General features: G+C 41.5%; 1 protein-coding gene across 2 annotated transcripts in view; it reads left to right on the plus strand.

Annotated features, from left to right (window-relative positions):
- The window catches only part of ACSL3 (acyl-CoA synthetase long chain family member 3), a 75089-nt gene that overhangs the window by 30023 nt on the left and 19490 nt on the right, over positions 1 to 25576 (plus strand). For both annotated transcript variants that reach the window (XM_027514648.1, XM_027514655.1), the window contains exons 2-5: positions 12206 to 12619; positions 22342 to 22519; positions 23681 to 23790; positions 24644 to 24782. In XM_027514648.1, the coding sequence (XP_027370449.1) occupies positions 12242 to 12619; positions 22342 to 22519; positions 23681 to 23790; positions 24644 to 24782 (805 nt within the window). In that variant the 5' untranslated portion in view covers positions 12206 to 12241. The remainder of the gene's footprint in view (positions 1 to 12205; positions 12620 to 22341; positions 22520 to 23680; positions 23791 to 24643; positions 24783 to 25576) is intronic.

Raw genomic sequence — 25576 nt, forward strand, 5'->3', positions numbered from 1 at the left:
CATAAATTCAGGCATTTACAGTTTTTTTTTTTTTTACTGTTATTGAAACACGTTGTCTCTGGAAGCTTTTCATATGAGGATTTGTAGCTTTTTGTGGGGAGGGGGAGTTAATACAGGTTGTATGACTATGATATTACTGATACCCCTTGGTAACAATTTAACATCAGAATTTCATATACTCCTGAAGCATATTATTTGAAGGTGATTTTGCAGCTGAGTATTCATCTCCATTACTTTATGTATAATTATTTTCATAACTCCAACTTCTGTCTTCTCTTTTCTGACAATTACTCATAATTCTGTCTGCCCTCCTTCTGCCTCCACTCTAAGTCTCCTGTGTTCTTCTCAAATAATAGATACCACACAGGGAAAGATTTTCTTTTAACTTGATCATTATGAGTTTAAACAAAAGCTAAGTAAAATTATGTAAGATGTAAATAACTTATTTTGACGTAATACAGTTGACCAATCTATATAGAATATTTTAAAAACATTTCAGGCGTTTGAACCTAACTAGGTATAATCACACAGTTTCACATTTAAAGATTTAGTGTTGACTAATCTTTCATTGCATAAATAATGATGGTGCCAGTGCTTAGTCGCTCAGTTGTGTCTGACTCTTTGAGACACCATGGACTGTTTGCTGCCAACTCCTCTGTCCATGGGATTCTCCAGGCAAGAACACTGGAGTGGGCTGCCATTTCCTTCTCCAAAATAACGATGGGTCATCTTCTAAAGTTAAACTTGACTCATCTTGTTATTTTAATTAGCAGTTGTAAGAGTATAGTAAAGGTGGACGTTATTATAGTCTTCAAAGATTAATGCACTTTGACCAATTATAGCTGCTTTCAATTTTTTTATAATTAGTACGGTACGTTGAAGTCCCTCTAGGTTAACTACATGTACATATAACTTATTTTTAATGGCTGTATATCATCTACATTGTGGATGTATAAGTTCTTTAACCATTCTTTGATTTTAAATTGTTTTCTGTTTTCAGTTGTTCAAAAAAAAATTTCCAGACAATTTTCCTATCTAGTAGGATTTATTCAGGGATTGGGGATTAGTTCAGGGATTGGGCAGCATCCAGTCTAGCAGACAGAAAGGAGCTCCAAAGAGTTGTACGAAGCAGGAGATTTTTTTTTTTTCCCCCTGGCAGACCATGTGGCATGCAGGATCTTAGTTCCTCACTAGGGATTGAACTGTGTCCTCTGCAGTGAAAGTGCAGATTCTTAACCACTGGACCTCCAGGGAAATCCCAGCAAGAGATTTTTATAGATAACAATAAGTGAGAGAAAGGAAATTATGCTGGGCATTTGCTGCTTGGTTCAAGAGGGTTACTTTCCTTTATATGGAGCAAAGGGTGGGATTGGAGCCGGGTCAAGTAACTTGTGCTGAGCAGGCAAGGCTGATTGGATAACAAACGCCTGCAGTTTCTGGGAAAGCTGAGCACAGAAACTTAGCCAGGTTGTACTTTGCTAACATGGGGTTTAGCATGAGCTACTCCATCTTGGGCCTAATCTGGTTACTTCAACAGTTTTTTGCCTTTGAAGCAGTACTACCTACATCCTCTAAGCCTTGCCTTCCAACTATATGCTTACCATAATTCCTTGTTGTTATAGTCATCTCTCCTTTTGTTTCTTAAATACTAGAACCTCAGGCTTTCTGTCACTCATTACTGCTGTCCTATCCTGAGTCTTAATGGTTTCAGTCTTACCACAGCCTTTCCGCTCCTTGGCCTCCTGTCCTTATTAAATGATCTCATATTCCAGTCTGCCTCTGCTTCCCCTTTCTCCATTACTATATGTATACCTCCCCATGAGCAGTAACTAAACACCCTCAGCAGTCCTAACTTGAGACATTCTACGCAGACTACTTACTACCTCCTGTGGTTCCAACTTACTCCTTTTTAGTACCTCAACTCCAACAATTCTGTTGGAAGAGAGGATCTCCTTCTGTTGATCTGTGTCCTCATAAACCTTTCCCTCCTCATGGCATTCCTTTCTCAAGCTAAAATTCCCTTATCAGTCATTTAATTCACTGCCTTGGAAATAGTCTTAATTACCCCCCCCCCCCCACCCCCGCTTTACCCTGTTTTGTTCTGCTGTTGCTGCTAAGTTGCTTCAGTTGTGTCCGACTCTGTGCGACCCCGTAGACGGCCTCCTACCAGGCTCCTCTGTCCCTGGGATTCTCCAGGCAAGAACACTGGAGTGGGTTGCCATTTCCTTCTCCAATGCATGAAAGTGAAAAGTGAAAGTGAAGTCGCTCAGTCGTGTCCGACTCTTAGCGACCTCATGGACTGCAGCCTACCAGGCTCCTCTGTCCATGGGAATTTTCAGGCAAGAGTACTGGAGTGGGGTGCCACTGGTTCTGGTGCTTGCCTGATAAAATCCCATTGTTGGTTCATTACGCTCTCCCTGATCCGTATTTGTGCTCCGCCAGCTGGCCTTGTCAGGGAAGCACACAGCTGGCTTGATCCGTGTCACTTCACATCCATGACTGCTGACCACAGGTGGGCCTTGTGAGCTGCCAGGTGAGCCTGCTGTGTCTCCTACTCCACTCAGTCTCCTGTAAGATAGATGACTATCTTACATTTTTCTTTTTCAATTTTCTAGGCGTTTCCTTTCTTTCTCCCTCTTAGCTGGTGTTGCTTCCTGTTACTCTGATCACATAGAAGCACCCAGAAGAGGATCTCCCACCAGCTCCTTCCCACCCACATGCCTTCCTGTTCCTGTCTGAGGCCAGCCTCTTCCACTTGGGTCCCATGCTCACCCTCTCTCCTACCCAAAGATGTTACTGTCTTCTGCACACAGTTGACCCTTGATATCTGTCATCTGCATCCATGGATATGGAGAGCTGGCTGTACTGTGTCATTTTACGTAGACAGCTGGAGTATCCCAGGAGTTTCCTGGAAACGGTCTTCCTAGGATTCAGAGTAATGACTGTAATCCTTATCTTTCCTCTTTTGGGTCATAGCCATCACTGTCCTTGCAAGCTATACTATCTCTTACTATAAATTTTATTTTATTAGCCACCCTACACAGCCTGTGGGATCTTAGTTCCCTGACCAGCAATCGAACCTGGACCCTGGCAATGAAAGCACCAAGTTCGAGCCACTGGACTGCCAGGGAATTCCCGTGTCTCTCTAATTTTAAAACAAAAGGAATGGCTTTGTCCTGCCCTATTACTCATTTCTCTAATCCTCTTCCTAGAGATCTCTTCTTAATTTTTCTTTAACTGTCTCCAGTTGGGCTCTGATCTTTAACCTCAGTTCTTTTCAAGGTTGATAGTGACCTTCACATTGTCAAATCCAGTGTCTAATTCTCAGTCCTCCTTTTTTTTTTTTTTTTTTTGAATTAAAAAAAAAATTTTTGTCTTTCCTTGTGGCTCAGCTGGTAAAGAATCTGCCTGCAATGTGGGAGACCTGGATTCGATCCCTGGGTTGGGAAGATCCCCTGGAGAAGGGAAAGGCTGTCCACTCCATTATTCTGGCCTGGAGAATTCCACGGACTATATAGTCCTTGATGTGGCAAAGAGTCAGACACAATTGAGTGACTTTCACTTGATTTTCTTTTCACTTTCATTTAAAAAAAAATTGTATATATAACAGTTTACCGTTGTCTGGTGCATTGGCATCAAGCATGCTCACACTGTTGTGCACCGTCAGCTGTCTCCAGACGTTCCCATCATCCAGCAAACACAGCTTTCATTCCCTCGGCTCCTGGCAACTCACCGTCTCTGTGCCTTTGCTTATTGTAGGTATCTCACATAAGCGGAGTCAGATATTTGTCCTTTTGTGTCTGCCTTATTTCACTTAGCATGATGTTTTCAGGGTTCATACATATAGCATGTATCAGAACTTCATTCTTTTTTTAAGGCTGAATAATATTTTATTGTGTGGCAGTCACATTTTGTTTATACATTTACCTGTCTTGAATATTCAGCTTGTGTCTTTCAGCTGTTATGAAATGCTGCTGTGAACTTTGGTGTACAGATACCTGTTTGAGTCCATGCTTTCAGTTCTTTTGGAAGTATGCCCACAAGTGGAATTGCTGGATTGTTGTTTAATTTTTTAAGGGACATCTGTTTTCAGTAGCAGCTGTACCATTTTACATTCCCACCAGCATTAGTAAGTGTTCCGGTTTCTCCACTTCCGCCTCCCGGCCAGTGCTTGTCATATTCTTTTTTTTCCTTCCTTTTTGATAATGGGTGTGAAGTTTCATCTCATCGGTGCCTCGGTTTACATTTGTCTTGGTTGACAGCACGTGTACAGCTGATCGGTCCTCCTTGACTCCACTGTCCTGTTCCTCTGTCAACACTGGCTTCTCCTCTCCTGCCCTGTTTGCTGGCCCTTCTACATGTGGACATGCCACAGGGTCTGCCATTTGCATGTGTTCCCACTTCCGAGGTCATCTCAGCCAGTCTCACAGTTGAAATATCATAAATAGGCTGAGAATTCCCAAAGTTATCTCCATCAAACAGAATTAGTTTTTTTTTGGCCGGGGCGGGGAGGGGAGGGGAGCAAAATCTGCCGTCTTGCAGTCTTCCCTTCTCAGTAAATGCAGCTCAGTATTTTTTCGATGTCTCAAGCCCCAAACTTCAGAGTTGCTTTTGACTCCTCTTTTTCTCTCTCACTGTATCCAAAGCTGTACCTTCAAAACACAGTCAGAAGCAGGTCTTTTCTCACTGCCTCCTTCGTCCCCATTCTGATCTAAGCCAGTATCATCATCTGATCCCCGTCAGAGCCCCCGCAGCAGCCACAGTCATCCTTTGCACGGTAGATCAGATGGTCTCACTCGAGCCAGCTCAGTTCTCATGGTGGTGCCAGCCCTGCAGGATCTGATCCCTCTCAGCATCCTCTCCACCCTTATCTCCACTCGCTGTTCCCTTCCTCCCTGGGCTCAGCTAGAATGCTCTTCTTCCAGGTACCAGGTGACTGTCTACTCACAACCTGCGAGATGCCGCCTCTTACAGTTTTATGATGCAGCAGTTGTCTGCTCTCCCAAATTTATTCCCTTGCACCTGCTTTGTTTTTCTTAGTAGCTCCGGTACCTCTTGGTATTTAGTTATTTGTGCGTGGTCTGTTTGCTCCCCAGATTTTGTTTATGACCATGACTTCGTCTTCTGAAAGTGTTCTGGGTGTGGAGTCTGTGTTCAATATTTGTTTGGCAAATGAGTGATTGAATGCTTGTTTTTATGTGTTTGGTAAGCACTTGCTTTTCTGTAGAATAGTGTTCTGAATGTGGGATTGCCAAGGGGGTGTGTGTGTGTTTTTTAAATACTGCCAGATTATCTCAGTGCACTCTGGATATTGTAGTCTTTTACATGTTTGTGAAACTATTGGATAAAAATTAGTATGCCTTCATTTGAATCTTGATTACAAGTTTAGGAGAACATATTGTCTGTATGTTTTAGCCATCTGCTTTTCCTTTTTTGGGCTTCTCTGTATGTGTTCTTCGCCTAGTTTTCCTTTTTATTGCTTGAATTAAAAAAATTATTGAAATTCTTTGTGTATCTTGTCATGGTATTTTTTTTTCCGTAAATGTCAAAATGTGGTTGATTTATAGTGTTTTAGGTGAAGAGCATAGTGATTCATTTATATATATTCTTTTTCAGATTCTTTTCCATTATAGATACAAGATATTGAATATATTCCCTGTGCTGTACAGTAGGTCCTTGTATTTTTTAAACCTATTTGGTATATAGTAGTGTTTATCTGTTAATCCCAGATTCCTAATTTATCACCCCCACCCTTTCCCCCTTGGTAACCATGTTTGTTTTCAATGTCTGTGAGTCTGTTTTTGTTTTGTAAAGAAGTTCATTTGTATAATATTTTTTAGATTTTCCATATAAGTGATATATGTTTATTCCTTTTTGATCTTTTTAAATTGTGTTTCACCATAAAGAAATATTAAATCTTTAAAATTTATATATAATTCAGTTCAGTTCAGTCACTCAGTCGTGTCCGACTCTTTGCAACTCCATGAATTGCAGCACACTGGTCCTCCCTGTCCATCACCAACTCCCGGAATTCACCCAAACTCATGTCCATCGAGTTGGTGATGCCATCCAGCCATCTCATCCTCTGTCGTCCCCTTCTCCTCCTGCCCCCAAACCCTCCCAGCATCAGAGTCTTTTCCAATGAGTCAACTCTTCGCATGAGGTGGCCAAAGTATTGGAGTTTCAGCGTTAGCATCAGTCCTTCCAAAGAGTACCCAGGACTGATCTCCTTTATCTGTAAGAATTGATAAGAAAATTTTGAAAATTGTGACTAGTGAAGGCCTCATCAGATATTTAAAGCAGCAGTTCTCAAATATTAGTGTCCATTAAAATCCCATGGTTGCTATTTAAAACCGAGTCCACCAGTAGTTTTCAGCTTGTAGGTATTGGGAAGGTGAGAAAGGGAAAGACGGGTCTGAGGAATCTCCATTAAATATGGTCTAAGGTAGTTCTGAAGGGGTTGGTCCATGGACCACAGATAAAGGAGCGCTGCTGTGAGTCTGTCCCTGGTGTGTGGTGTGTCAGCAGACCTGTGGGCAGGTACATCCAAGAAACAGAACAGGGCTGAGAACTGAATCCAAGTATGAATTGTAAATTATTGAAGGTGACACTTTGGTTAGTTGAGAAAATGATGGTTTATTTTATAAATGTTCAGACAGTTCATCTGAAAGAAAAAGTTAGCTTTCTCCCTTACAATTGAGAAAAATAAACTCCATGTTGATTAAATATAAAGAATTTGCAAATACTAGAAAAAATATAGGGCATAGGGTGCTAGTGGTTTAATCCTGGCATGGATGAGGCCTTCTTAAACTAGATTGGAAACGTCCACACTGTGAAGGAAAAGATTAATAGACTTAATGGTTCAATGGAAGGTGATAATCATATTCTAAGGTGTGGCAACATAATGCAGTAGCTGTGACTGGTTTCCTAATGTGGATGAAGAATGTTGCCTTTCATATCAGTAAACAGAGGATGTTGTGGCCAGGAAGCCACAAGCCTCTGCAACTGCCTGAACTGAATCCTCAGGAGATTCAGGGTAGAGAAGAACAGAATACCGGCCCTAGACAGTTAAGGTGTGTATCAAAGGAATGATTTCAGCGAGCCAGGCTCTTGCATCTTCCTATGCATAGAAAGGCATTAATAAATTAATTAACTTGGTGTTTGTTTTTTTCTTCAATTATCAGAAATCTTTTGATGTGCAACTACCTGGTTTGTTTCTGCAGAACTCATATATACCCTGGCTCCATCTTTATCTCTCTGCAGCAGTCCTTCAGAGCTATCTGAGAGCCTGTCTCCTGGGCTTCAGTCCTCAGTATGTCTGCAGAATAAAACATAAACACTCGACTTTTTGGTTGTGTGTTCTTTTTATTTCAGTCAACACTAGTCTACATTTTCTGTAGATACTTGAGCAGATAGAAGGATGCAGAGTTTTGTTATTTTACCTAGTTTGTCTAAATCACTGTAGAAAAGTCAGATATCTTATTTGCATGTGACTGTTGCATCTAGGCTGCATCTGACACCACTTGCCTCTTTCCTCCCTTGACTTTCCTAACCCCGCCCTCTCCAAGTTCTCCTTCATTGATCTTTTCCTTGGGATTTCCCCTCCCTCAGTCTTGGCATTTGTTTCCCTCCAAAGTTTTCTGTTCTTGAACTTATCTTGGCGATCTCCTGTGTGTTCTCTTTGGGTAGCTCTGACTTCTTGTAACTTTCACAGCTGGTGTGTTTGGATGACTCACAGACATCTTAAACCCATTATGTTCAGACTTGTATGCCCCTCCCTTCCCCCAGTCTTCCAGCCACTGACCAGCCTCTTCATTGTATTTCGGTCTCAGTTGAAGGCACCACACTGTTTGCCCTCCTTTCCTTGCCTCTGCTGTAACTTGCAGCTTTATTCTGTTTGCAATCCAGGTACAGAACCACCCTCAGGTATTAAAGCAGAAAGATTTCAGTTGGAAAGGCTGCAGGAACAGCTGCCACCTTTGCCACCCGCTGGGCAGTTAGGAGCTGGGGATCCTAGCTGCTTGTTCCATGTCCTACTCAACACAGCCTCCTAACCGTGGAGGGGAGGATTATTTGTTATCTTTAATGTGCTTTCCTTCCCTCCAGTTCCTACTGCCTTCAGGTTATCCTTGAAAGTGAAAGTGAAGTCGCTCAGTCGTGTCCGACTCTTTGCGACCCCATGGGCAGTAGCCTGCACCAGGCTCCTCCGTCCATGGGATTTTCTAGGCAAGAGTACTGGAGTGGGTTGCCATTTCCTTCTTCAGGGAATCTTCCTGACCCAGGGATCGAACCCAGGTCTCCCACATTGTAGACAGACGCTTTACCATCTGAGCCACCAGGGAAGTTCAGGTTATCTTTGGTGTACAGTTATTTTCTAATACTGTGTGTTTCTGTACTTTGGAATGTAAACTAAGTTTCTTCCTCAGCATCAAAGGCCACAACAATTTGACCTTTAAAATTTGGGGCCTTTAATACCCTGCCCTCATCTCCTCATCCCTACCCTGCTCTCCTGGGTGGCTGATTGTTTCCTGAACTTTTGGTGTTTGTTCACGCTATATGGTATCATCTATTCAAAATCTCTCTTCCTCTGTCCACACTTTGAAGATCATAGTAAATTACTGTTTGGGCCAAGAAGACTTTTCAGAAAAAGCCTGAACCCACCTCTTCCTTTTACTGTACTCTTCCTGAAACACTACTCATTCTCAGTGATTAGTACTTACTGAAGTTTTATAGTTTCAGCTCTTATATTTAGGCCTATGATCTGTCTTAAGTTAATTTTTTTGTATGGTATAAGGGGTTCATCTTTGTTCTTTTACATGTAGCTGTCCAGTTGTTCCGGAGAAGGCAATGGCACCCCACTCCAGTACTCTTGCCTGGAAAATCCCATGGATGGAGGAGCCTGGTAGGCTGCAGTCCATGGGGTCACTGAGGGTCAGACATGACTGAGCGCCTTCACTTTCACTTTTCACTTCCATGCATTGGAGAAGGAAATGGCAACCCACTCCAGTGTTCTTGCCTGGAGAATCCCAGGGGCGGGGGAGCCTGGTGGGCTGCCGTCTATGGGGTCGCAGAGAGTCGGACACGACTGAAGTGACTCAGCAGCAGCAGTCCAGTTGTTCCACTGTTTGTTGAAGAGACTGTGTTTTCCCTGCTGAGTTTTTTGCTGTCTTATTGAAATCAGTTGTCCTAAGGTCTATTTCTGGACTCTCCGTTTGTTCCATTAGTCTGTATGTCCTCTTGCTAGTAGCACAGTGTCTTGATTAATACTGCTTTGTATTAAGGCTGTTCCGGCTAGTTTGAATTTCCTTGTGAATTTTAGAAACAATTACTCTCTTAAGAGCAACAAACTCTCTTAAGTCAGCAGAGATTTTAATAAGCTTCATATTGAATCTGTACATCAGTTTGGGGAATGTTGTCATAAAATCCTTAAACAATGTTTTCTGTTTAGGTGTTTAGTATCTTTAAACAATGTTTTGTGGTTTTCATGGTACAAGTTTTGCATTTCCTGTTATATCTCATCCTAGGTGTTTTTGAAAGGGTTGTAAAAAAAATTGTTTTCTTACCTTCACTTTTCTTTATTCATTGCTAGTGTATAGAAATACAGTTGATTTTTTTTTTTTAATATTTACCTTATGCAATCTTTTGCTGAATTCTGTTCTGTTAGGTTTTCAGTGTGTTCATTAGGATTTTCTATAATGCAGTCATATCATCTGTGGATAAAGGTAGTTTTTTTAAATCACAGTATTTTTAAATTTAAGATAGAAATATGCAGTATTAAATTTCAGAGTACTTAATGAGGTATCGTCATTCTCCTGGGTTATTAAGTGCATCTGTTCTCTGCAGTTCTGGTATCCTGGAAGTGGTAGGGCCCTTATTTTCATTGTACCACTTGTTTGTATGGAAACCTTCAGTGGCTCCCCATTCCCTTTCTGGCAGAAATCTAGATCCTTTGGACTCATTCTTCAAGGTACTACCTAACACATTGTCAAAGAAGAGAGCTGGGAATGGTGAACAGAGCCCAGAGATGAGTTGGGAGTCTTTGGCTTCTCACAAAGTCTTTGGCTGCTTCTTTATGTGTGAGCAAATTCAGAGGGGTTCCTTACCTTTTAAAATTTGCAGAATTTGTGGTTTAATTTTTGAAGAATGGTTTCCTTTAGTTCTCTGAGCATAGTTGTAATAACTACTTTGATACCTTGTCTGCTGAGCCTGACATTTGGGGTCTCTCGAGGATTTCTGCTGCCTGTTTTTCCCCCGATGTGTGGGTCATACTTTTCTGTTGATTTGCATGCCTCCTAATTTTTTGTTGTAAATTGGACATTTTAGTTATTTATTTAGATAGCAGTTCTAAAGACTAATGCCCCCCCCCCCCTTTTCTACACCTTCCTGTGTTGTTTGCTTGTTTAGTGACTTAGCTGACCGGTTTTGGTGAAGTTCACCTTTTCTGCAGTGGGTGTCCTCTGATGGTGCCCCTTCAGGGCCTCGCCTTGGGAACACATGCAGTTACTTGGAAGTGCCCTCTTCAGGGGGTGACAGCACGGTTTTAGTAGGGCTCCCTTTAGCCATCTGTCTCCATGACCTGCCTCTGTTGGCGCCACACCCAGCACATATTGTCCACTGCTAGCGAGTCAGTTGCTTTCTTGTTTTGGACAAAGCCGTGGGCCCTAAGATGCCCCACAGTGTGTCCAGTTAGATTAGATGCTCTTTGTAGGAGTTGTGTTTGAGGCAGTCTGAGCTTCCCTGGCTCCAGGAGGGGTCTTCCTCAGTGTCTCTTTCCATGATTCTGTTGAACTTCTCTGGATACCAAACTTCCCTTTGGCATGTTTTCTATTGTGGACCTACCAGCTGCATCTTAGGTGCTCACAACCAATGTCTCCTTTGTTTTCTCCAGTGCCATTGAGCTTGGACTTGTCTGTTCTGTGTTCCAACTAAGTCAGTCCTAAGTTAGTGACTGCTAAGGGGCTCTGTATCCTTTCAACCTGCTTCTCTGGCTTGTGGAGAATCTCCGTCCCACTGCTGCAGGGGCAGCACCTTGTCCTCTGCTCTTGGTCCTGGCCTTGTGTGCAGCCACTAGTGTCTGGAGCTGCTCTCCCCGCATCGACCTGATGAACCACAGTGCCCAGTATTCATGGTCTGCTGCATCAGCAGTAGAACTTCTGCCCTGAGCGGAGACGGGGTGAAGGGATTCCTCAGGGCTCTCGGCCACACTTTCCTGGAATAGAATTTCTGCAGCATGGAGGTGAAGAGTGTCAGAAATCACAATCCTGGAGGCAGAGCTGGATGGAGTAGTTGGTAGTTTGTTAACTGATAGTATCACCTACCCGCGGTAGAAAGGCTGCGTCCTCTGCCTAGTGTCCTTCTTCCCCACTCGGCTCAGGTATCACTGGCCAGAGAGGCCCACCCGAATCCTAGAGCGGCCTCTGCAGCCTTGCCTGGTCACCTCGTGTTTCCCTGACTGGGTTCACTCTTTCCTCATCGGGTTTCTTACCCACCACCTGGCGCTAGTTGTCTTAAACTCTCCCAAGGAATGTATCTGCTCCATGGTAGGAGAGGCTTAGGCTGTTTCCTTCCCTGTTCCAGTCCCTGACTTAACACATAGAAGATTCTCAATAAATCTGAGAAATGCAACATATAAAATGATCAAAGTCCGCTGCCTTCTTGCTTTATAATGTAACCTGTCTAAAGTGAAAAATATCTAGAATCTCTGTGGAAAGGGAATTTCATGCGGTTTGCTAACTCCAGTTGCTTGCGGCTGCCTGGAGTGAGACAAGGGGGCGCCCTGGGAAAGAAAGCAGTGGCTCCAGGGGCCGGGAGAAAGGAGACTGTGGCCTTTGTACTAAGTGTTTGCCATCCTGAATGTAGTGAGACCCCAAAGAACAGGAAGTGGTGCAGTGTTGGTCTCCATCCTGTCGTAGGCCTGCTGGCTTGCTTTCTCCTCACCACTGGGAAGTCTTTGTGGTTACTTGAGGTTAGGTTGGAAAAGCCACCTGTTTACAGAATGATGTGGAAGCTTTTCTGTAAAAAATTCCATGGTTAATAGATAACAGCACAAAATAAGTGTCCCACAAATAGCAGGAGTGGACAGCATGTTGGCTACTTATGGGGGGGGGGGCGGGGGAAGTCATCTGCCTAACTAATGTGAAGACTTTTCCTTTAAAATTATTGGAGAATGATTTTTGACCAATAACTTTCTTTCTTTTCCTTCTAGATTCTTACAGAAAGCTGTTAATTCTTTTTGAACACTATGAATAACCACGGGTCTTCAAAACCGTCTTCCATGAAGCTGAAACACACCATCAACCCCATTCTTTTGTATTTCATACAGTTCATAATATCACTTTATACTATTTTAACATACATTCCATATTATTTTTTGTCTGAGTCAAGACAAGAAAAATCAAACCGAACTAAAGCAAAGCCTGTAAATTCAAAACCTGACTCTGCATACAGATCTGTTAACAGCTTGGATGGTTTGGCCTCCGTATTATACCCTGGATGTGATACACTTGATAAAGTTTTTATGCATGCAAAAAACAAATTCAAGGACAAAAGACTCTTGGGAACACGTGAAATACTAAATGAGGAAGATGAAGTGCAACCGAATGGAAAAGTTTTTAAAAAGGTAATGTGGTCTTTCACAGCCTTTGAATTTGCTCTCAATAAAGAAATGGTGACAAGGGACAAATGCGACCTGCTTCTATTGGAATTTGCTGATGTGGCAGGAGAAATGGAGGTATGAGGGACTAGACTGCAGTCTGTTTCCTTTCTGTACCCCTGGTTTGGATTTATTCTGAATTTTACAAAGACATTGAGTGTGGAGCACTTCTGAGCCACCTGAGTGTCTACAAGGCTTGGAATAGAAGGTCTAGGGCAGTTTGGGGTTTGAAGCTGTATTCCCTGGTAGTTCCAGAAGCACCTGTGTGCTTGAGATTGCTCTGGGTTTTGGGGTGTGACCTGCTTTTTCTGATTATAATGTAAGTTCCATTGGATGTTTAATGTCTTGGTACTTGGGTTGTGACAAATGCCTTGTTTTTTTTCTTTTGGAGAATTTCTTTTCACAAATATTAAGCCATCCATTATTGATTTGAAAACAGAGGATAAGACCTCCTGTACTAGCAGTGTCACCTGGTGGCTCAGAGCCCGGACTCCAGATCCAGGCTGTGGGTGGATGTCTTGTCCTTGCCGCCCACCAGCTGTGTGTGGCTTTGGAAAAGCTACGTAACAAGTTTGCCTCCAGGGTCTTTATCTTTAACATGGAAGTAATGATCCTTCCTGACATTTTATTAGCATTCCTGATGAGCCAGGCTGCTTTAAGAGCTTTACATTTATCAACTTAGATAAGACTTAAAAAGCCCCATGGGTTAGGGTGAAAAGGGACACCCTCCTTTTCAGATGACAGCTCTGAGGCACACAGAGGTCACTTGCCCAAGGGCATTGCGGCTGGCGGGGGCCGCTGGGCAGAACCCAGGCTGACCAGCTCTGTGCTCCTTAGACTAATCCCAGCTCAGGGCTGTTGAGAGAACTGATAGAGAAAGAGCCTGAGAGAGAGATTTTGTGTGTGTGAGTGTATGTTCTATACTTATGTGTGTGGAATAGTTTGTGGTATCTAGTGTAAACGCTGTAGCTTCTATTATCATTTGGGAATTCACTGGGCAGAACTGTGTGAGTGACTGAAGGCACGTGGTGCAGCCCCTGTGAAGAACAGGAATGGCGTGAAAATGCTGTTTCTAAACTCGGGTGTGTGTGTTTCTTATAAACTGTTCTTGAAGCTCTGGTAGGTGAAAATTGAAGATACAGTTTTTTTTTAGAGTCAGTAAGATGATCTGTTAGTTGAGAATTTGGCTAGGTTAGAGGTTTAATACCTGTGTAGGTGAAGTTGTTTTTCTCTTAACTACCTTTTCCAACTGCATCCTGACTCCAGCTGCTTTTTTTTCTGTCGGTCATGAAGGAAGTCCCAGATCTTGGAGGAGAGTCCAAGTAAGCACAGCGATGGAATGAGATGTTCCCATTTCCTCCCATTACTGCACAATGTGTGTGTGTGTGTGTGTGTGTGTGTGTGTGTGTGTGTCTGTATGTGTGTGTTGTTTTACTTAATGTGTAGGGAGGGGGTGGTGGTGGGGTTGAGAATGATATTATTTTACTTAATGGTCCATGAATTTTACCACACAAATTGTAGTGATCTTCAAAACATAAAGGAGATGTCAAGCAAGTTAATATCAGTAAGTCCTAGAAATTAAAAAAACTCTATTTTAACTCCGGACAGCAGAATCTGTATGTGTTCCTAACCTTCAAATAGACTGATGTTTTATCTAGTTTTATATGAACAGTCCTGACTTGTACTTGTTACTCAGACGTTAACAGTGCCCCCCCTTGCAATCTCAAGAGTGATTTGGATAAATTCTATGTTCACTCTACTTTTAAGGCATTTTTCCTATCTCTTTTGCTGACTTAGTTTTGCCTCACTTAAATGATTTTTTTTGCGGGGAGGGGGTGCTAAGTTGAAATCTAGCTGTGGTTAGTTAACAGCACGTTTCGAGAAATTGAGATCATATGGTTAAACATGTCTGATTACTCGTCTCTAGCCTATAGATTATAATTTGCAAAATACTTTATTATAGTGGCATCTGATTTTTGTCATATTTAGTCACTACTTTTTATGATTAAACATACCATCCTTCTTTCTGTCTCTGAGAGATCTGGTAGTTATAAAAGGTAATAAAAACACCTTTTAAGTGCTAAAGTTTTTCACTACTTTCTTTCTGTGCTTTTTGTATCTAAAATAAACATTCACATCTATCCTTTGACAAACTCCTGCTATTTGAATTCAAAGATAGGGTTCTCTTACGTTTAATGTAGCGTATATCACAAAAATCCTATCTTAGCAGAAAGTTTTATTTTTCTCCAGTCTCCCCCACACACAACATGCGTTTTATGGAGTTAGCACTATCAGTCATTCAGCACTCACAGCAGCAAACTAGTTCCCAAGAATTTGAAAAGGAGAAAAATATGGTGAATATGAAATTCTTCTTAATTCAAGTTATCTGTGTAATTAGGACAAAATAAAATCCTGGAGCTATCATAGTTGTTCCTTGAATGTGGCCAGATAACCCAGTGGTCACAAGCAAAGTTTTTATGCCCTGTGCATGTTTTTGCATGTGTGTTTGTATGTATGTATGTGAGTGTTACGTGGTTCTTTTCCTCCCTCCTTGACCCTGGTGCGTTTGTATTCATTGTTTATTCAACAGAGAAATATTTGAACTCCAGTAAAAGTTAGAAGTCAAGAAAAACTATTTTCAGTTAATCGTTTCTGTCTCTACTACATCACTGTTAGAGGGTCTACCTAACACTGACATTTGCCATTAAATTTGCATGTAATTCATCAAACTTTTTCCAAAAGCCTTTATATAAACTTTGATATAAAAAATACATAATATTTCTTCTTATTTGAAATTAGACTCATTGGGAAAGTAGGTTTTGTGTATCATAAATGAAGCAAATATTTTCTGTTAAACTTTCTCAAGAAGATGTGCTATACCGTGGGTTAGCCGAGACTCCAGTTTCTGTTGGTCTGCACGCTGGACAGGGGTATCCCCACTGTGTCTTAAACTAGGCTTCCCCACCCCCACCCCTTGGTTTCTTACTTAACAGCCACTGTCTTGCAGCTGTAGCAGAGCTGGCTATGAAAGAATAGAGGGAAGGGGACCTTTCACAGCCTGCCCTTCAGTGGAAGAGTGGAGTTGCTTAGGCAGTGTGGCCTTTGCTCAGAGTTCTTACTGAGAGTGGGAAATATTTTTGCTGAAGTGTATCATCATTTAATAGTTTCCATATTTGAAGATAATCTTATGTTGGAAAAAAAAGCTAATGATGAGCAATATCCAAAAGTTGTCTCCCTGTTTTGGGAGACTGAGCTTTGGGGATTAACCCTAGAATGTATCTGGCATGGTTGAAACAAAGATACTGAAAACTTTATTTCAAATCTATGAACTCTGAAGCTTTGTTTTCGTTTTATCTTAACCTGTTTTTTGAGCTCCCAAGGGAAGGTAAGTGGGAGAAAAGGTGGTGGTGATGGTTCTGCTACAGTTGTGCCCGTGGTAGTGTGGGCATACCACAGTAGTGTGGGCAGGCTGATACTGTCAGCTTCACCAAGAACAGAAGGCAGAGGAGCAGAGGCTGCTGTGTTCCTGAGGCCCAGCAAGCTTGTCCAGGACTGTTGTGCTGTCATTCTGAGTCTCCTATGGTTTTATAAAACTGTGGCTGAGTGAAGCATGTGGAACCAGTGTTGGTAGCTCCTGATTTCAGACTTCCCGGAGCAAGTGCTTGTACTGATGTTTTTTTGAAATTAATTAATAATGAAGTGATCATTTTCTGGAACAGTTTTGAAATACATGCACTTATAATAAAACAGTTGCAAAGAATAAAAATTTTTTTTACAGTGAAACAGAAAACATGAAACCAGCTTAAACATTTAGTGATCTAACTACCAGAGACACTTTACATTTTTTCCCTATATGTTTTACATACCTTAGAAGAAAATAGAAGGAATTGGAGAAGGCAATGGCACCCCAGTCCAGTACTCTTGCCTGGAAAATCCCATGGATGGAGGAGCCTGGTAGGCTGCAGTCCATGGGGTCGCTAAGAGTCTGAGCGACTTCACTTTCACTTTTCACTTTCATGCATTGGAGAAGGAAATGGCACCCCACTCCAGTGTTCTTGCCTGGAGAATCCCAGGGGCGGGGGAGCCTGGTGGGCTGCCGTCTATGGGGTCGCACAGAGTCAGACACGACTGAAGTGACTTAGCAGCAGCATGCAGTCATAGTGCTTAGAAAGAGAAGTTTCACTGTTACTCCTTCTGAATTGATCAAAAAAGATACTAGAAATACTTGTTTCTGTTCTTAGGAGTTGACTTAGCTTTTTTTCCCTCTTAGTGCCTGCTTTTGTGTTATTTCATTCTTGAGTCACATTTTTATCCTGTTTGCACATGTATGACTTTTATTTTTAACTTATTAGGATATTTACATGCTTGATTTGTATAAAAAATAATGGCTGATCTCTTGGTTAGAATTTGTGGTTGGTTATTATATTAATACTCTACCCAGCCAGAACTCTTGGTTTTCCTTTCCACACTAGCTCCTCACCCTGTCATTTATTAAAGGCTCTACTGTGTACCAGGTGGCTCAAGGTGAAACCCAAGAGTCTGATTCTTTTTTCATTTCCCTCCTTACTGCTCTTTCCACTCCCCCCACCCCCTCCTTTCCTTTAAGCAAGTCTTCTGCTTCCACTCTTGCCTCTACTATTAATACAGTCCATTCGAACACAGACCTTTTACACTTGTTATTCAGGCCACCTGACTCACCTGCCCAGTAACACCCCAACTCCTTCTTGTAGTGCAATTGGAGTGTGTGGTTTAGTGCTTAGACTCTGGAGTGAGTCTGCCTGGATTCGTATTCTAGTCTGTCACTTAATAACTTTGGGATTTGAGCAAATTATGTTTACTCCCTCAGTATCTCAATATTCCCATCTGTAAGATAGGGATAATAATAGTAACTGTCTTAGAATCCTGTGAGTGTTACTTGCAGTATGCCTAGCACATAGTAAACACTAGTTGAGGTTAGCTGCCTTCTTATCATCATGGTTATCACCAACTGTCCAGATCTACTGAATATTTTCACTCTCTCTGGCTCCCTCACAATAATTTCTTTAGAATGATGCTCATTTGCAGAGAGAAATGTAAAATGAAGCCAGGTATACTTTGTTGAAGGTAGGAAGTATATACTTTTGAAATACCTCTATTCTGCATGGTTAAAGTAAAACTTCTAATGCTGATAAAGGTTAAACTCAGCTACCTGAAAAGTTAATTTTTATAGACTGACTCATTCTCCAGGGCCCTGACTGGTTAAGTATTGTGTGATTTGTTTTATGGCATGTTCTGTATCTTATCTCCATTTTATTTTTATAGTCCTCTTTTGAGATAAGAGGCCTTCCTCATCAGCATAATCTAGGTATCTAATTTCATAGGTTCCTGAACAAAAGTAAATTCCTGAGTTCTGTGGCCCTGGCAGCAACAGTTTGAGTGATAGCACTGATGTTTACTTGTGTGTATGTCACACCTGTCACAGAGTAAGAATACAGCCAATCAAATGTGAGAGAGCAAAGTGACTGGAGGGATTCTTTAGCCCCCAAGTAGGTTTACAGATGAAGAAACTGCTCAGACTCCGTGGTACACTAGTTGTGTATTTTCCTGACTCAGGACAGTCAGACATGTTTATGTCTTGTGGGTCACAGAAAAGAATATTTGAGGTGGGAGCACAGGACGTATGCGATTGAAGGATGATCAGAACAAAAGAAGGCGTGGAAGTTAAATGATCAGGTGCATATAGACTTTTTAAAAAAGAAATCTTTTAGAAAATGAGTCTTCTGGAGGAGAGGTGGAAGACTCTGAGGCCCAGAGTGAACTGAAGTTGTTGGGTTGCACCAGTTCTTTCCACACATTTAGCAAATAATTGCTGGGTGCCTGCTATGTGCTAATAGTGGCCTAGGCACTGGAAGACACTTCCTGAGCAAGACACACAGGTTACTTTTCTCTGGATCCTACGTTTCTATGGGAGGAAGAGAGATGATAAGTAAGAAGGTAACAGATTTAATTGTAAAGAAAGAAAGCTGATTGGAGATCAGGGGTAGCCTCTCGAGTCAGTGATGGCCTAGTGGAGGCCTGAAGGACACGGAGGCGCTAGCTTTGTGAAGATCTGGTAGGAACCCTCTCTGCAGGGGGACAGGATGGTGCAGTGGCTCTGAAGTAGGAACCAACCCAGCTGGGTGAAGCATGAGGGTGCAGAGTTCATAATGGCGCTCAGACCGGAGACTGAGTGCCTCCTTAAATTTTGTGTCCTAAGCACCTGTCTTCCCTCATCCTGGTTCCCGCGCTGCCTCTTTGAAGGACAGAAAGGACAAAGTTGTATTTATAGGCAGTGAGTCAGGACAGAGGGTTTGAGATGGGCCCAGGGACACTGCCAAAGTCTAGGGCCCTTAGGACTTTGTAAGGCAGAGTGTGGTGTTCTGATCCCATTCCTACTGGAAAGGCAGAACACTTGCAGGGCAGTACGTGGATTTATGTTTTTAAAAACTCACTACTGTAGGGAGAAGGGGCTAAAGAGGAAGAAGAGTGGAAGTTGGCCAGTCAGCATTCATTAGTTCAGGAGAGATGGGCTAGGATGACAGGGCAAGATGGAGGAAGTGTCTGTTTTGAGGGGAGTATCAGTTAAAGTCATCCTTAGATGAATAATCAAGTGAAAAAGTAGGTTGGGTACCCACGTACGAGTTAGGCCTAGAGATGGCAATTTAGGAAGCTCTTCAAAGTCCTAGTGAGTTGGATTTCCTTCAGGGACACTTCAGCCACTGTCATGCCCTGGGGACTGCAGACCGTGTGTGTACATGTATGGTATTGAGCTTGGTGGTAGGAAAGCAAGGGAGTTTCTGTTTAATTTCTAATTTCTCAGTGGAGTGTGAGGTAGTGTCATCAGGTAGAAATGGAGAAGGGAGAGAGAAAGAGTGGAGGACATTTGAGGAGAGAGGTTTCAGATAGGGTGAGAAAATGAATATGCCAAGGAAGCGCAGTAGGATTGCTGGATGGTGAGATGTGTGATCCTGGATTTTAAGTTTGGTATTCTTCAGCAGTGTTCAACAGTATAGACAGGGAATAGAATAATTTAATCTCCAGGTTGGATTAACCATAGGGACCAAGTTAGGATCAGAAGCCTTTTCTAGCAGAAATTAGATAAAATTACAGTGTAGGGAGTCCCTTAAATATAATCTTTATGGGAAAGATCACTCCTAGAAAATTCAGTGGTTTAAAGAATTAAATTCAGAATTCCCTTACACTTGAATTAAACTCTTAGCTTGATTTCTTTGCAGCGTCTTTTGAGTTTATATATTTGGGTTATATATCTAGTGCTTTTTCAGAGCACATATATTCTCTGAAACTTATGAAACTCATTTAGATTCTAGAATCTAGGAGGTAGCTCATAGGCTTATCTTTGGAGTGTGAAATTCTTAAAAATTGTAATCCTACACGTTTTGGCCAAATTCTCATCTGCTTTCTCACCCCCACAGAGCTCCTTTTGAAGTCATTGGAGCTCCTTGTGCTGAGCATTTTGTAGGGGGAGGGTGCAGTGAAAGTTTGGGACTACTAAGTTAAACAAGTATCTTAATTTCAGTTGCCTTAACCATCAAGTTCAGTTCAGTCGCTCAGTTGTGTCTGACTCTTTGCAACCCCATGGACTGCAGCATGCCAGGCTTCCCTGTCCATCATTAACTGCCAGAGCCTACTCAAACTCAAGTCTATTGCATCAGTGATGCCATCCAACCATCTCATCCTCTGTTGTTCCGTTCTCCTCCTGCCCTTGATCTTTCCCAGCATCAGAATCTTTTCCAGCAAGTCAGTTCTTCGCATCAGGTGGCCAAAGTAAGTATTGGAGTTTCAGCTTCAGCATCCATCCTTCCAATGAACATTCAGGACTGATTTCCTTTAGGATGAACTGGTTGGATCTCCTTGCAGTCCCAGGGACTCTCAATTGCCTTCTCCAACACCACAGTTCAAAAGCATCAATTCTTCAGTGCTCAGCTTTCTTTATAGTCCAACTCTCACATCCATACATGACTACTGGAAAAACCATAGCTTTGACTAGACGGACCTTTGTTGGTAAAGTAATGTCTCTGCTTTTTAATATGCTGTCTAGGTTGGTCATAGCTTTTCTTCCAAGGAGCAAGCGTCTTTTAATTTCATGGCTGCAGTCACCATCTGCAGTGATTTTGGAGCCTCCTAAAAACAGTCTCTCACTGTTTCCATTGTTTCCCCATCTATTTGCCATGAAGTGATGGGACCAGATGCCATGATCTTTGTTTTCTGAATGTTGAGCTTTAAGCCAACTTTTTCACTCTCCTCTTTCACTTTCCTCAAGAGGCTCTTTAGTTCTTCTTCACTTTCTGCCATAAGGGTGGTGTCATCTGCATATCTGAGGTGATTGATATTTCTCCCGGCAATCTTGATTCCCACTTGTGCTCCATCCAGTCCAGCATTTCTCATGATGTACTGTGAATATAAGTTAAATAAGCAAGGTGACAATACACAGCCTTGATGTACTCCTTACCCGGTTTGGAACCAGTCTGTTGTTCCATGTCCAGTTTTAATTGTTGCTTCTTGACCTGTGTACAGATTTCTCAGGAGGCAGGTCAGGTGGTCTGGTATTACTATCTCTTGAAGAATTTTCCACAGTTTCTTGTGATCCACACAGTCAAAGGCTTTGGCATAGTCAAAGCAGAAGTAGATGTTTTTCTGCCATGGACTATACAGTCTATGGAATTCTCCAGGCCAGAATACTGGAGTGGTTAGCCTTTCCCTTTTCCAGGGGATCTTCCCAGTCCAGGGATTAAACCCAGGTCTGCCGCATTGCAGGCGAATTCTTTACTAGCTGAGCCACAAGGGAAGCCCCTTATCCATTAAAGTAAGAATTTATTTCTCAAGTCCAACTTGGAATTGGACCCTAGAGGGCAGTATTCAACTATTTTTCCATTTTTATATTCATCCAACCTGCTTAATTCTATTATCGAAATGCATTTTTGAAAATGAATATGGTTAGATGGTTTTAAGGTGTGTGAGACATATGTTAATGACACAGGCATGTTTGGGAACTGTCAATAGATTTTTGCAGCAAGAATAGCTTTCTGTCTAATCTGTGTAAAATTAAGGATTTATGGTTTGATCTAAGTTGGAGAAAATTCCTAGACACTTGAAAGGGGATTGCTACTAAGATAAGACTTGATGTTACCTGCACAAGTGAAATGTTGAAAGCCCTGCTGAGCCAGTGAGTATTCTACAGAGGGACTTTGGTGACTAGTGTAGCTACACCCCACCTGGCTGTATCAGTGGAGACTTGTCTATCAGTACTTTGTGTATCCAGAATTAGTTACAGCAGTTCAAATTGAATGGCCATAAACATTTCTGTTAGCTTGGGTCTGGCCAGTGTCTGTTTGTGAATCATATTGTACTATCTGATATTGAAATCCAATAATTCTTAAGTAGTAGAAGTTATTTTTAAAAGAAAAACAATTGCCCAAATGATAAAAATTTAGCATAAAATTTTAAGTTGTCATAGAAGATACCACAAAATAGCTAATTTTCAAAATAGAGTTTTCCCTTGAAACTTGCTTTCTAGCTTTTTGTTAGAACAAAATAGTCTATATACAGACATAACTTTCTGTTGAAATTTGGAACACATCCTGGCATCCTTCTGGAGATTAATATTTTGATGATTGAAAGCTCTTTGTGTGTTTTTTTGTTTGTTTTATCAGGTTATTCTTGGAAGCTATAATTGGCTTTCCTACGAAGATGTCTTTGTGAGAGCCTTTAATTTTGGAAACGGCTTACAGATGCTGGGTCAGAAGCCCAAGACCAACATCGCCATCTTCTGTGAGACCAGGGCAGAGTGGATGGTTGCTGCACAGGCCTGCTTCATGTATAATTTTCAGCGTACGTGGGCTTCCTTACCTTCTCGAAGCATGGACCTGGTGTTGTGGGAGAGATGATACTTACTATTTATGATAAGTATTTCCTCCCGGGATAAAATTCTGATGTTAATTTTAACCTTTGTTACAATTTAAGACATACTGGTTTGTTCAGTTGTGGAACAAATTACCCGTGTAGTAAGAGGACTTGAACCTATTCTGAGGGGACTTTGTGGGTCTGGGGAACTAAATCTACAGCTGTGGGTCATTGCTCTGCTACCCCTTCTCAGAATTGTCCTTTAAAGTTAGTGTCATCTTGTTAGGCCATTTTTACAGTTGACAGCTGGCCTCTAAAGCACTTCCAACACTCAAACCTAGCTGCTAGTTAAACGATAGAGACTTTTTATGTTGTATAAATATAAGACGACTTGTGGAAGTTGTGATGCCTGTGAGGTCGTCTGAGAAGTTTCGTTCAGAGGTTATGGTGTCAGTTGTGGTATTAAACATGGACATTGTTTTATACTTCAGATGAAATGGAAAGGATACTTTTTATCATCAAATTTCTTTTTGTAAATGCCTCCACTGTATTTTGTTTTTAAACTGGTATACCTTTTTGTTTTCATAGGTTTGGGTTTATAGTATGTTTCTTTTAAGAAGCTTTAAATTATCTCTTAAAGTGACTTTGTTTAACTTCTCATTATTATTTAATTTTGACATTTCTAAGACTATTTTTCTTAAAATTTTTCTACTTTAGAATAAGTAGTATTACCACTCATTAGTGCTATTTTTTAAAGAAATAATATCTTAAATATGACATTCAGTGTCTTATTTTATTGGTATATTTTTTATATTTTGGTATCAAATAGTTAACATCTATGACTTTGACATTTTAGAAGTCAAATATAATTCCTTTCAACATCACAGTTTCAGAGTAGCATCTGTAGGTGAAAGAAAACAAAAAAATTTTTAAATGTTGAAATTTTGTGGGGGAATTATAGAAGAGTGAGTAGGCGTCATGTTAATATATTAAAATAATTTAGAATAACACAGCACAATTAGACCACAAATTATGGATCTAACATTTTAGGGTTTAGATGTTCCATCAGTGGTCAGAGGCTTTATTTAATTGCACTTGGTGCTTCTATGAAATGTCAAGTATTTGACTTGCCCTTTCTTTTCCCTGTAGTTGTTACGCTGTATGCTACTCTAGGGGGTCCAGCAATTGTTCATGGATTAAATGAAACAGAGGTGACCAACATCATTACTAGTAAAGAACTCTTGCAGACAAAATTGAAGGTGAGAACTAGCTTTTCTACCTTGTGCTCATCTATTTTCAAGTCTATGTTCAATAAATTTTTAATTTTAAGCGTTATTTTTAAACTAGTAATTCACTTATTCTGAAGCATTGAGTACAAGTTTCAGAACTTTTTAAAGGAAAGTTAATGACTTTACGAAACTACAAGAGAAAGGAATTTTAGTTTCTGAACTCTATGAAAACAATAATATCTGATCCCCCCACCCCCCTTTTTTAAACAAGTTTATAAGAGTATTCCCTTCCTTTCTCCCTATATCTTTATTTGCCTCTTAAAGCATGGGGAACATTTGGCTACCCTGTAGTTCAGGCAGTATGTGTTTATATGCCCATTTTTGCAAGGAATTAACTTTATTGATTAAAATTATACCAAAGAACAGGTATACACAGTAAATCTAATGTTATAAAGCAGTAACATATATGTTTCAAACCAATAGTTGTCCATCCGAAAAAAGGGGTAGTCATGCCAGTACACTTCACCCTTGCTTTTTTGAGGCAAGAAATTAACAATTTGAAACATGGTAAACTACTTTTCTTGTGCCCTGGATTATTTGCCACGCTCGTTAATATAGAGTAATGAAGAATATGCTTCCCAGGTGGCGCAGTGGTAAAGCCTCCACCTGCCAGTGCAGGAGGTACGGGTTCGATCCCTGCATGGGAAGATCCCCAGGTGTAGGAAATGACAAGCTACTCTAGTATTCTGGCTGGGATAATCCCATGGACAGAGGAGCCTGGTGGGCTGTAGTCCATGGGGTTGCAGAGTTGGACACGACTGAGCACGCACACATGTTCACTCATGTTCAGAGAAAACTGCAGTGGATCCTTGTGTGTTTCCAGGACATCGTTTCTCTGGTCCCTCGCCTGCGGCACATCATCACTGTAGATGGAAAGCCGCCGACCTGGTCTGAGTTCCCCAAGGGCGTCATCGTGCACACCATGGCGGCCGTGCGGGCTCTGGGAGCCAAGGCCAGCATGGGTACGTGGCGGGTCCTTGCTTCCTTGTGTGTGTTCTGCAGTGACTGTGTTCTCTAGATGTGATCCAGGTATCTGATTCTAAAGTTAGATCAAGTGATAAACTGGTTTTCTAGATCATCACTTTGGGAAGAAAGGTCACCCTAAGTATACCATCTTCTACTCTTTAAAAAAAAACTTAAGGAAAAACACAAACATTAATTTATGAATGTTCTAAAAGTAGTATTTATTTGAAATTAATTTAAAATACTTTTTTCCATGATACAGTTTTCCTGTTCTCCTTTTTAGATGGTTTAAAGTTAGTTTTAGAAATAATGTCATTAAACTTGTAGGATTTCACAAAAGTTGTTAGGATGGTGGGACTATACTTCACTCGGCTTGGAAACAGGGTTATGCTGAGGTTAATTCTGTGCATGTTGAATTTAGGTGCACTAAATTCACATACAACTTTGTAGTGGGCAGTGGCGTGTTCAAGTCTAGTATGCTGGAGTTTGGAGTTAAACGATTTAGAAGCTGAGAACAGGTTTTAATTAAAGCCAAGGGAGTAGGTGACACCCATAGAGAAAGGTACCTTCAAAGGCCACCACGAATTGGCCGAAGAAGAAGGAAGAGATCGGTGGTGTGTGACTCATGGGGGTCGAGTGAAGGAGCCTCTCAGAAGGCGGGAGTCTTTCGTAGGACCAGGTGCACTGGAGGAGCCCAGTGACGCAGGGACTGCAAGAGCACCATTGGACTTCTTAGCCAGAGTCGCTTCAGAGAACAGTTTCTAGAAAATGGTGGCAGTGGAGAATGGTACCA

Source organism: Bos indicus x Bos taurus, chromosome 2, assembly GCF_003369695.1.
Source record: "Bos indicus x Bos taurus breed Angus x Brahman F1 hybrid chromosome 2, Bos_hybrid_MaternalHap_v2.0, whole genome shotgun sequence".
Classification (NCBI taxonomy): domain Eukaryota; kingdom Metazoa; phylum Chordata; class Mammalia; order Artiodactyla; family Bovidae; genus Bos; species Bos indicus x Bos taurus.